Raw genomic sequence first — 11,484 nt, forward strand, 5'->3', positions numbered from 1 at the left:
ACTGGAAGGAGAGGTCCTTGAGAGCAGCCCCGTGGAGAAGGACCTGGGGGTCTTGATAGATGACAAACTTAACATGAGCCAGCAGTGTGCCCTTGCGGCTCGGAAGGCAAATGGGATCTTGGGCTCCATCAGAAGAGGGGTGGCCAGCAGGGACAGAGAGGTGATTGCTCCCCTCTACTCTGCTCTTGTGAGGCCCCATCTGGAATACTGCGTCCAGGTCTGGAGCCCCCAGTACAAGAAAGACAGGGAGCTGTTGGAGAGGGTCCAGAGGAGGGCCACGAAGATGATCAGGGGACTGGAGCACCTCCCCTACGAGGACAGGCTGAAAGAGCTGGGCTTGTTCAGCCTGGAGAAAAGAAGGCTGCGGGGTGACCTCATTGCAGCCTTTCAGTACCTAAAGGGAGCCTACAAAGAGGAGGGGAATCAACTCTTTGAAAGGGTGAGTGACAGCAGGACAAGGGGAAATGGTTTTAAGCTGAGGGAAGGGAGATTTAGGTTGGACGTCAGGGGGAAATTCTTTACGGAGAGAGTGGTGAGGTACTGGAACAGGCTGCCCAGAGAGGTTGTGGATGCCCCGTCCCTGGAGGTGTTCAAAGCCAGATTGGATGGGGCCCTGGGCAGTCTGGTCTAGCATTAGGTGGAATGGTTGGTGGCCCTGCGTGTGGCAGGGGGGTTGGAGATTCATGATCCTTGAGGTCCCTTCCAACCCTGGCAATTCTGTGATTCTGTGAAATCGCTAAATGGTGCTGCAAAAGAAGGCTGCAACAAGGGGCACAGCAATGGAGGGGTTGTGCACGAAGGAAGCAAAGCCTCATGCGAACTGGAGGGCTGCGGGGGCTGGCACGCTACTGGGGCCAAAGCAATGGGGGGGCGGGGTGGGGAAGGGGAAGCAGGAATGGGATCTGGTGGGGGGAGGAGGAGGAAAGCCATGTGGCTGAAGTGTGCAAGATGGGATGGTGCGTTTGCATGGCAGGTGGAAGGGTGGTGGGCTGCACTCGTGTGTGTGTGGCACAGGGGGTGGAGCAGAGTGCAGTGGCCAAGTCCTCCCTAGGCAACGTCAGGTGTCAGCAACAGCAGGAGAACCTCCAAGTTCCACTGCCTCCAAGAAGAACAATGCCAGGATGGCAGCTTGGTGGTCCGAAGCTGCATAGTTTCTACTCTGGACCAGCAGTAGTGCAGCAGCTCATGGAATGCCACTGGACAAATCAGGCCGTGCGCTCTTTGTCAATCTCTAATTGTGACTATTTTTTATTGACTACAACCAAACATGGAGTGCCAAGTTGGGTGGCACTCAGAACGCTGCCCTGTAACTCTGCGTGCTGCAGCCGCTGCCTTCTGATGCTCTTCCTCTCAGTCCTTCAGCTGCAGCTTCTGCATCATCTCCACAAGGGTGTTCATTGCGGATGACTGGAAAGAAATAAGGCAAGTATAGAGATAGGACAGAAACAATCTAGGGCGATCTCATTAAGAAAGTCTGATCAGTAAACCTTCCAGAACGGCCCCATGCAGCACAGCACGTTCCTGCCATTCAGGTCACTGACATTCCTTCTCATAACACGCTGCCTATGGTAAGATTCATGCTCTGCTGGGGGAACGAGGTCCCAAAGGTCGCAGTGCCTGACATGGCAAGGCTCTTTATCACAGAAAAACCCTCCAGCCGTTACCAACAGTGTCCTTCTCAAGCCAGAGGAAGGCATCCAAGCTCCCCTAGGCAGCTGTCACTGACAGTGTGATTTCCTTAAACATACAGCTGGGTGTTTTTCTATTACATTGCTTGCCTTGGGATTCTGCAATAGCTTTCATGTCTGACAGGCAGAGGCACTGAGAACAACAAGAGCCGTGTCTGTGCTCACCAAGGACTCACCTCTGCACGTGCAGCGGCAGCTCTCAGAGAAGCCTTCTTCAATTCCACTCTTCTCTCTTTTCGTTGTCTTCTTGCTATAAAGCAAGAATAAAACTGAATTCGTTCTGTCAGCAGCAAAACTGCAGAAACATGGGTACCATAAAAACAGATGGCAGAAAAAAGACAAAGGAAATTGGAAGCCTCTCAGTGAATGACATTTCCAGTGGAAAGGTGCAGAAGACTACCATGGAGTTAATGGAGTCGGGGTTACATACTGTGGCACCTCACTGCCTTTGGACTTTGTAGGCTTCAACTCTTTTCCCCTCTGCAGAGAAGGAAAAAGCAAAGCAAACCCTATGCAACTTCAGTGTGCTTGATAAGGGCAGCACCTACCCTACAGGGTGGGTACCACAGCACCTTCTTACCTCTTAGCTTGGAGCTCCGTGCTGCAGCAGGCCCAGGCTGTGCTGCTGGAGCCGGCACGCTGTCTCCGCTCTGACCCCTCGCTCTTTTGGTAGCAGGCAACTGCGCTGCTGTTTGCTGCTCTTCTTCCAAGCCCTTGCGTTTACATCCAGCCAGGGACTTGGAGACAGAGCGGGGGCACGCTGCAGGGGAAGGTCTTCTCCCTGAGCTGGGACCTGCTGTTGTAGGAAGCCCTCCAGCCTGGAGATGAGCTCTCTCAGAAAGGACTTCCTGCACCGCTTTCGTGTAGATCTTTCCATTGGGCTCAGCACCTATCTCTGGCAAGAAAGAAGAAGCAAGAAGATATAACAAGAGTCCAATACTACTTTCGGTCTGCAAAATGGGTCACAATGCTAGCACATCTCATCTGCAGTGTTCACAGTCACGGATCTTAGGATCGTGGATGAACTGTGGGTTTGTATTTCAAATCAGCACAGGAAAGGTAACTATAAGTCCCGGGGATTAAGACCCCAAGCAACACGCAGTGAGAACAGTCCCAGGAAGAACAGACAGAAAGCCTAGTTAGAAAGACAGTGCACCAAACCCAGATGCCTGTTGTGCGTCTGTACCTCTCTTGGGTGCCATGTCATGGTCTGTAGCTTCCCCCTGCCTTTCTGCAAGGCTGCGCTTCAGAGGAAGGCCACTGGCATCAGCTTCTGACAGAAAGGAAACAAGAAAGACATGAAGAACATCTCTTTGGAGGAAGACTTTAGCACAGTCAGACACAAATTTCTGGTCTTCAAGCATAGTTTCTTCCATTTGCCTTTCTGCTGATTCAACACTGTGCCATTTCTGCAGTCAACACAGATCTGCAGTGTCCTTTCCTCTCCATCACACACAGCCCTGCATGCAGCCCTATTTAGAGGCAGGTACCCACACCACAGCTCACAAGAGCTGCTTACCTGCGGAGGCTTTCCGCTTCCCCCCTTGCCCAGCACCATTCCACAGACGCGCAGGCTCCGTCCCTACAACAAAATACAATTTGCTGATTTAACAGAAACCAGTAGCCTGTAGAAGTATTGTCCTGTCAGACCAAATCCATCCCCAAAACAACAAAAAACCAAAAGTCTTTCTTGCTCAGATGACAGCAGAAGAACCCCAGCCTCCCTGACAGCTCCATTTGACAGAGCAGAGGTGCATCACCAAACAAAACAGTATCAGGTGCAAAAGTTGAGACACATTTTGTGGCTCTAAAAGGAATTCACTCGACTCTAAGCATTTATATGCAGACTTCTGCCTCACTGCTGCCACCAACTGCCGCTGTCGGTCTCTCCAACACTTCCACAGTGGCTTATTTGACATCCCCTGCAGCACTGCACCCACTCAGAAGTAATACTCAAAATTCATTCCTCCATCCTTCATAACAGAGGCCTCAAGAAACTCACTTTTGCGTGGCAGTAAGGACGCTCTGTTCCCATCGCGTCCCTCTGCGCGCTGCAAGATGCGGTTGGATCTCCGGCAGCCTGCTGGCTGCTGCTCCCAAACACGGGGAAGCGCGCTGCGCTGCTTCTGGGGAGAGAAAGGAAGAAACGTCAGTGGGAACGGGCAGCCAAGGTTTGCAGAGAGGTTCCAGATTGTGCCAGAGATAGATTATCAGAGTGCTGAGAGATTAATTATCACTAAGGGAAAATACAGCCTAAGCCATGTCCACGTCATTAGCCCAGACTGTCAGCAGGGAGCGCAAAATCCAAGTGGTTTTTGAGGTGACAAAGGACCAGTAGGGCTCCTCCTGCTCCACCCCTTCCCTTAAACATGGGAAAAAGAAAGAAACATCAAGCAAAGGAAACCCAGCCATACCTTTCCTCTCACAGAGCAGGAATTAGAACCACGGTCATCTCCTTGCTGAGCCATGATGGCTGAAGTGTCAGAGGAAGACTTGCAAGGTCTGAGGGTTCTCTCCACAGGAACCTCCTTCGCTCTTAGAAGGAGCTGGCTTCACTCGTTCTTCAACTGCCTTGATCTCCGAGTTCTCCTTTTGGACAGGAACCCTTACAGAAAGTATCAGCAAGTGAAAAATCATGAGGAAGAAGCATTTTCCCAGCTTTCTTCTGCTACGCAATGTAGTCTCTTGAGGAGGGCAATGCATGGATCTCAGCTGTCTGCAAGAATTGCCCATCACTAGCTGCAGCTTGTGTCTGACTGCCATGGCTTCTGTCAGCAAGTGCCCCCAGGTCCCCTTTTCCCCCACAGGTGTGCTGACCGTCCATGTGCCCAGCTGAGCACCCGGCTCTCTGCCGTGACTTCAGCGCGGTTTGCTGAAACACCTGCTGGGTATGGCACACCAAGCAATCCATGGAGCAGTGAGACACAAGTTGCACTCTATGAAGTCTGCACTCTGCTTCCTTTTTTAGGTCTGACATGAAGGTGGGGGCCTGGCAGCAATTTTCCAGGGGAGGAATGACATTTCGTCATCCTCACCGAAACATGGGATGGAATCTCAAGAAGAACATGTTTCCTCTGGAAACAGCCATTCAGAAGGGCAGCGCTGGAGCTGAGAACTCCTCCCCAGCCCAGCTTTTCTGCTGAGACATCACTGGCAACCACCCAGCACCAAACCCAGCTCACCTGGTCAGCCTGCTCAGTCTGTGCTGTGCCCAGCTCACACACACCGCAGTGGTGCTTCCAATGGGCTCTCACAGGGTGATCTCTCTCAAGAAAAGCACAGAGCTCAGTCTCCGTGTGCAGCACGCTCACGAGAGCACCAGCTCTGCTCACCAGCTGTGGCACAAACGCTCCCACCCCAGCAACCATTGTGACCTCAGAGAGTGCCTGCATCACTTCTGTGCTTTCATCATAAGCAAAGGGAGTGGTCACCTCCTAGATCCAAATTTTAGGAAATCAACACCAGGGTCACCCAGTGGGGTGAATGGGGTTAACTGAATGGGGGTTAATTGAAGTAAAGCAACAGAGAAGTGAACATGACTCTTATGCAGCCCAATAAAAACTCAATATGGCCTCGTTGTGGTCAGTAGAGTCCCAGAGGAACTAGTAGGAACTGGGAGGAGTGCACACCAGTATAGACCAGAAAAGTCCAGTATGGCTAAGTAAAAACCAGTAAGGACCAGTATGGCCTCAGAGTGGTCAATGGAGTCCTATAGGAATCAGTAGAAACCAATAGGAAGGCACATCTGTGTGCCCTGGGGCCGGAGCTGGCCTGTGCCTCTGGCTTTGGGCCCCAGGGCTGGTGCCGGCCTCTCGGGCTGCAGATGTGGCTTTAGGCCCTTGGCCTGGTTCCGGCCTCTCGGGCTGTGGCTGCACCTTCAGGCCCCGGGGCCGGCGTAGGCCTTTGTGGCTGTGGTTTAGACCCGAAGCTGGTGCTGGCCTCTTGTGCCTGGCTTTAGGCCCTGGAGCCGGTGTCAGCCTTTCAGGCTGTGGATTGAAGTCCTGGGGACAGTGCCGGCTTCTCCAGCTTCGGCTTTAGGCCACAGCAGTGGTGCCAGCCTCTCTGGCTGTGGTTGTGGCTTTAGGACCTGGGGCCAGTGCAGGCCTCTCCAGCTGTGGCTTTGTCTTTAGGCCCTTGGCCTGGTTCCGGCTTCTCTGGCTGTGCTTCAGGCTCAGGGGCTGGTGCCGACCTTTCAGGATTTGGCTTTAGGCTCCACAGCTGGTGCCAGCCTGTTCGGCTGTAGATGTGGCTTTAAGCCCCATCTGGTCTGGTGCTGGCCTCTGTGGCTATAACTGTGGCATTATGGCCCAGGGCTGGTGCTGGGCTCTCTGGCTGGAGCTTCAGACTTCAGGGCCAGCGCAGACCTCTCTGGCTGTGGCTTTATACCCCAGGACTTGTGCCAGCCTCTCTGGCTGGGGCTGTGGCTTTATGCCCCAGAGTTGTTGCTGGCCACTCTGGCTGTGGCTTCAGGTCCTGTGGCCACTGCCAGTCTCTCTGGCTCTGTTTTTAGGCCTCAGGGCCAGTCCTGGCTTCTCTAGCAGCATCTTTAGGCCCCAGGACGTGTGTCAGCCTCTCTAACTGGACTGTGGCTTTAAGCATTTGGACTGGAAAGCACTCCATGGCCAGGCGCTGCTCAAATACTGGGCCTCCATTTCCTCCTGGGCATCCACACGTGCTCTGAGTCTCCTGCAGCTTTCTGCAGGGTTTGTAGCTTCCTGCTGAGGAGCTCCTCGTGTTCTTCTGCAACTGCCCCCCAACATCACTACTGCCTCCCCTGGTACCGTACTGGGAGATGCTTCAGAGTCCATTAGCCTGCACTTCCTTCCTCCCATCAGCAGCTGCTCCTACACAAACCTTCATTCACACTGGGATGCCGTCCACTTCTAGCACCAGCTGACCTGCAAGACAGAGGATTAGCACAAATGCAGAAGCCCAAGGCTGTGCCACCACCATGTGCTGCAGCCTTGGGAAGTCAGCTACAACTGCAAACTTTGTTAAAATTAAAACAGGCACCGTAAATTAAGTATGACTTCTGAACTGAAGTAATTGCCACAATCAGAAATAAATACTGAAATCGCTTACTTAACTGTAGGTGGTTACTTTTGAATTCTTTTGTTTTTGGGAAAATATGAACTTGGAATTGAAGGATACAAGAAAAATGAGGAGCACTTGGCAACTCAGGCAAACTGAGCAGTGCAGGGAAGATTGTTGCATTTCTTCTTCTCCTGGCCCAGAAATGAATTTTCCTAGCTTAAAATGAAAAGAGAAGAAGAGCCTGACATAGAGTAGACACAATACAGTCTCACATCACAGGTAGAAACTGGAGAGCTCTTGTGGCACAAAGCTCAGGACTGTAGAAATTAAGGTTGCCTCTAAGCTTTAAAAGAAGATGAAAGACAAGGTTAAATGCAAAACATTAGCAATTCCTGCAGAGCACATCACACAGCTGTAGGCACCACCTGAGAGGTAACAGTCAGGTGAGAAAGGAAAACCTTACTATGTGAACACAGGGACAAGCTACTCTCTTCTTCTGGGCCTTTGTTCCCAGTGAGGATTTCCCTCAAGAGCGCTGCTCAAGCTGCTGCTGTCTCCAGCTGTTGGTCACTTCTACCTGCTGGACGCTGTGCCCACAGGTCATTCTGCTTTGGGCAAAGCCTGCTGGCTTAACTCCAAACCAAGGTCACAGGCCACGTTAATCCAGCTGGTTTATCTGAAAGGGCTCAGAAGCCATGCATGGGATCCTTTCTGCTGGTGGTTCTTTCCAGGCAAGAACCTCCGCTCTCAGATCAACAGCCAAGAGCTGGAAGGCAGAAAAAGCTTTCCAATCCCCATGGATGTGGCTTCTGCAAAGACAACAGCTGCCTACTCTTCAGCAGGGTGATGCCCACCCAGCAAAGCACTCAGCCAGCAGATGCCTTTCCTTACACTGACAGAACTGTCCCACATTTGTGCAGTCCTTGGTATTGCATTTCCAATCCAAGTTCACATATACCTCAACCATTCCTGCTGTGTTAGTTTACTTGGATCCCCAGTTGGGGCTGTAGCTCAAGAGGTCAACGCAACAGAAATAACACAACATGCAACTGGAAAACACATCTCAAAGCCGAGAAGAGCCAACTCTCTGACCTTGGGCACAACTGGGCACCAAGAGCCAGGCCTTGCAAACTTGGCTGATCTGAGCATGCGGGAGGGGGCTGGCAATCAGACCAGGAGTCTCCATTTCAATTGCAGTTCCATGTAGAGAAGAACACCAAACAGTAACAGGTGTGAATGAATTCATTCAAAAGCTGCACAATGAGTTTGTTCTTTATTAAAAAAAGCATGCATTCCAAGTCAAAAAGTAACCGCGGGAGTTGATATCAATGGAAGCTGTTCTTATTCCTACACCTCATCCTCTTACCACAACTTTCCTTGCCTCATCCCTTACCCCAGCTCCTGGAAAATGCCCACAGACTTAAAGTCAACTCTCAAATCCATAGGACTCCTTTCACATTACTCCATTAATAAAAGATTGCAGACTTGTTTCATGCACTCAAACTGATCGAGCAGCGGTATCACCATCACTCGTAACACACGGAAGCATCCAAACCCTGAGGATTTTTTTCCCCTCCACCACCAGGTTCTTCTTAGCACACAAGACTTCTCTTGCTCCTATCAAAACAACAGCCAGCAGTACAAAGCAAGCAGCCACCGAGGACTTTAAAAACAAAGCCTGATCCACATAGCATATCTGAACCTCACAAGAGGCCGACTGTAGGCAGACCTGGAGGGGTGACAAAGGACAGCAAGAGGCTCAGTGACAGCATGGTGACAACGCAGGGCTTGCGGGGCCGGATGACAGTCGAGTCCCACCCTCTGTGTGGTGCTCAGTGTACAGGGAATAGTGTCATCCAAGACATGGTGACACACAAGTGATGGTGACACCAGATGACGATAACAACAGTGACAGCCAGGGATGGGGACACTGCGTCATGGCTGTTCCACATCGAGGTCACCTTGTGTCATGGTGTCACCTGAAGACAGTGACACTCAGTGACACCCAATGGCATCCAGTGAAGGTGACACCCAATGATAGTACCACCAACGATGATACCACCAACCCCATGTCACACCCCATGTGTCCCCCAACTGTCCCCAGCTCCCTCCCTGTAATCCTCCTCGTCACCTCTTCAATGAGGATGTCACCATGCTGCAGTTGTGCCACCAAGGCAGGGGGGACAGCTTGGGACAGTCATGGACAGCCAGGGTGACAGCGTCACCAGGCTCCAGGAGCTGTAGGACGCTGATGGGGCTCTCGAGGTAGACGGGTTGGTATGGCCCCAGGTTCCACGGTTACAGTGACAGTGAGAACTTCGGGGACAGGTGGTTGTCCCGGTGCCGACACTGCTGACGGTTGTCCTGGTGTCACCTGGTGGCCTGTGGGGAGTTGTTTCTGTGGAGCTTTGCACGGAGATTTAGCGAGAACCATCCATTTCTGAAAGGAAGTGGCGAAAAAAATACAACAAAATTGACATAGTATTTATTTTAATGGAAACAGATATTTTTGGGGACGATCCCATGGGGACAAAGCAGCATAAGAACGTGTCACTATGTGAGGTTGTCCTCAAAATCCCCATTCGAGAACTCTGGAACACTCCAGGAAACCCTGGGCACCCTCTGGTCACCCCAACAAACCCTCTGGGACATCTCTAGACCCTTCTGGATGAGTCCAGGATCCACTAGACACCCCAAGACACTTCAGGAACATTTCCAGACCCTTCCAGAAGACTACAGGACCATCTGAACCCACCGGAGGATGCCCCCAAAGCGTGTTCCAAGAAGGGCAACACAGCTGGTGAGGGGTCTGGAGCACAGGCCTGATGGGTGGGGGCTGAAGGAGCTGGGAGTGTTCATTGTGGAGAAGAGGAGGCTCAGGGCAGACCATATTGCTCTCTATAACTACCTGAAGGGAGGCTGTAGTGAGCTGGGCTTCGGCCTCTTCTCTCGTGTAACTGGTGACAGAACTAGAGGGAATGCTTCAAGCTGCACCAGGGGAGATTTAGGCTGGACGTTAGGAAATACTACTTCTCTCAAAGAGTGGTCAGGCAGTGGAATGGGCTGCCCAGGGAGGTGGTAGAGTCACCAACCCTGGAGTTGTTCAAGGAACATTCGGATTTTGTGTTGAGGGATATGGTTTAGTGAGAACTATTGGTGATAGGTGGATGATTGGACTGGATGATCTTGTAGGTCTTCTCTAACCTTGGTTTTTCTGTGATCTTCTGTGATCTTCCCAGTCCCCAGTCCTGCCCTGTGCTGGTGTTCTGCAACAAACAGCAATCCAACACACTGTGTCCCTGTAGAATCACAGAATCGTTCACGTTGGAAAAGACCTTCAAGAGCATTGAGTCCAACCACAACCTGAAGTACCCCAACTCTAACAACCCTCCTCTAAATCATGTCCCGGAGCACCACATCCAAACGGTTTTTAAACACGTTTGGGGATGGTGACTCAACCACCTCCCTGGGCAGCCCACTTGGAGTCTGCAGCGAAGAGCCTCAGGAGAGACCCGAAGCTGACTCCTGGGATTCTGGAGTCGAGTGTACAGGGGGTCCGAAAAGTGCTACACTCCAACTGAGAAGGAGATCTTAGCTGCGTATGAGGGAGTTCAGGCTGCTTCTGAAGTAATCAGTACTGAACCATAGCTCCTTTGGCACCTTGACTGCCAGTGTTGAACTGGATGTTCAAGGGAAAGCTTCCCTCCATCCATCATGATATTGATGCCACTTGGAGTAAGCTGACTGCGCTGATTACACAATGAGCGCAGATGGGGAACCACAGCCATCCAGGAATCCTGGAGGTGATCATGGACTGGTCTGAACATAAAAATGTTTGGAACGTCATGAGCAGAAGAAGTATTGTGTGCTAAAGAGGCATCACCATACAATGAAATACCAGAAAATGAAAAGAAATATGCCCTGTTCACTGATGGATCGTGTCATATTGTGGGGAAGCATCACAGATGCTGTGTGGAGCCCCACACGATGAGTTGCAGAGGCCACTGAAGGGAAAGGAGTATCAAGCCAATTTGCAGACGTAAAGGTTGTCCAGCTGGCCATAGATGTTGCTGAACAGGAGAGGTGGCCAATGCCTTATCTTTACACTGACTCATGGATGGTGGCAAATGCTCTATGGGGGTGGTTACAGCAGTGGGAGCACAATAACTGGCAGTGGAGGGGTAAACCCATTTGGGCTGCTGAAATGTGGAAAGATATTGCTGCCCAAATAAAGACTATGGTTGTAAAGGTGCACCATGTAGATGCTCATGTGCCCAAGAGTCGGGCTACTGAAGAACAGCAAAATAACCATTAGGTAGACCAAGCTGCCAAAATTGAGGTGGCTCAAATAGACGTGGACTGGCAGAAAACAAGGGTGAATTATTTCTAGCTCGGTGGGCCCTTGAGACCTCGGGCCATCAAGGGAGAGATGTAACACATAAGTGGACTAGAGACCGAGGGGTGGACTTAACAATGGATGCTATTGCACGGGCTATTAATGACTGTGACACATGCGCCACTATTAAACAAGCCAAGAGGATAAAACCTCTCTGGGAGGAAGGGCGATAGCAAAAGTATAAATATGGGGAGCTGTGGCAGCTTGATTCTATCACCTTGCCACGATCTCACAGTGGTAAGTGTTATGTGCTCACCATGGTGGAGGCAACCACTGGGTGGCTTGAAACATATGCAGTACCCCATGCTACTGCCCAAAACACCATATTTGGTGTGGAGAAACAAGTCCTTTGGCGACATGGCACCC

General features: G+C 51.3%; 1 protein-coding gene across 6 annotated transcripts; it reads right to left on the minus strand.

Annotated features, from left to right (window-relative positions):
• Window positions 1-851: 851 nt before the first annotated feature.
• On the minus strand, window positions 852-10,176 carry LOC149911920 (zinc finger CCCH domain-containing protein 11A-like). 6 transcript variants are annotated; one of them, XM_090133019.1, is made up of 10 exons: window positions 9,631-10,176; window positions 8,854-9,162; window positions 4,871-6,586; window positions 4,103-4,293; window positions 3,691-3,814; window positions 3,208-3,270; window positions 2,875-2,961; window positions 2,269-2,583; window positions 1,865-1,938; window positions 854-1,407 (listed from the first exon to the last, which is right to left on the minus strand). In XM_090133019.1, the coding sequence occupies exons 4-10, from the start codon at window positions 4,154-4,156 to the stop codon at window positions 1,351-1,353; spliced, it is 774 nt and encodes a 257-aa protein (XP_089989145.1). In that variant the 5' UTR covers window positions 4,157-4,293; window positions 4,871-6,586; window positions 8,854-9,162; window positions 9,631-10,176; the 3' UTR covers window positions 854-1,350. The 6 variants fall into 6 exon arrangements, 5 of the variants coding, with proteins under 5 accessions (XP_089989148.1, XP_089989145.1, XP_089989146.1 ...); XR_016462691.1 differs by lacking the exons at window positions 8,854-9,162; window positions 9,631-10,176 and adding an exon at window positions 2,119-2,168 and having other exon boundaries at window positions 1,368-1,407; window positions 4,871-8,840; XM_090133022.1 differs by lacking the exons at window positions 8,854-9,162; window positions 9,631-10,176 and having other exon boundaries at window positions 852-1,407; window positions 1,854-1,938; window positions 4,871-8,840.
• Window positions 10,177-11,484: the final 1,308 nt, after the last annotated feature.

Source organism: Phasianus colchicus, unplaced genomic scaffold (genome assembly GCF_987193195.1).
Source record: "Phasianus colchicus unplaced genomic scaffold, bPhaCol1.hap1.1 HAP1_SCAFFOLD_51, whole genome shotgun sequence".
NCBI classification, from domain to species: Eukaryota; Metazoa; Chordata; class Aves; order Galliformes; family Phasianidae; genus Phasianus; species Phasianus colchicus.

What these genes read in the sequence shown, in the direction of transcription:
- LOC149911920 (XM_090133019.1), bottom strand. Translation starts at nt 4,156, where the DNA reads ATGGCTCAGCAAGGAGATGACCGTGGTTCTAATTCCTGCTCTGTGAGA. An exon ending in GTCCTTACTGCCACGCAAAA is followed by an intron (nt 3,271 to 3,690) that starts GTGAGTTTCTTG and finishes ATTTTGTTGTAG; the next exon opens with GGACGGAGCCTGCGCGTCTG. An exon ending in ACGGAGCTCCAAGCTAAGAG is followed by an intron (nt 1,939 to 2,268) that starts GTAAGAAGGTGC and finishes CTTGCTTTATAG; the next exon opens with CAAGAAGACAACGAAAAGAG.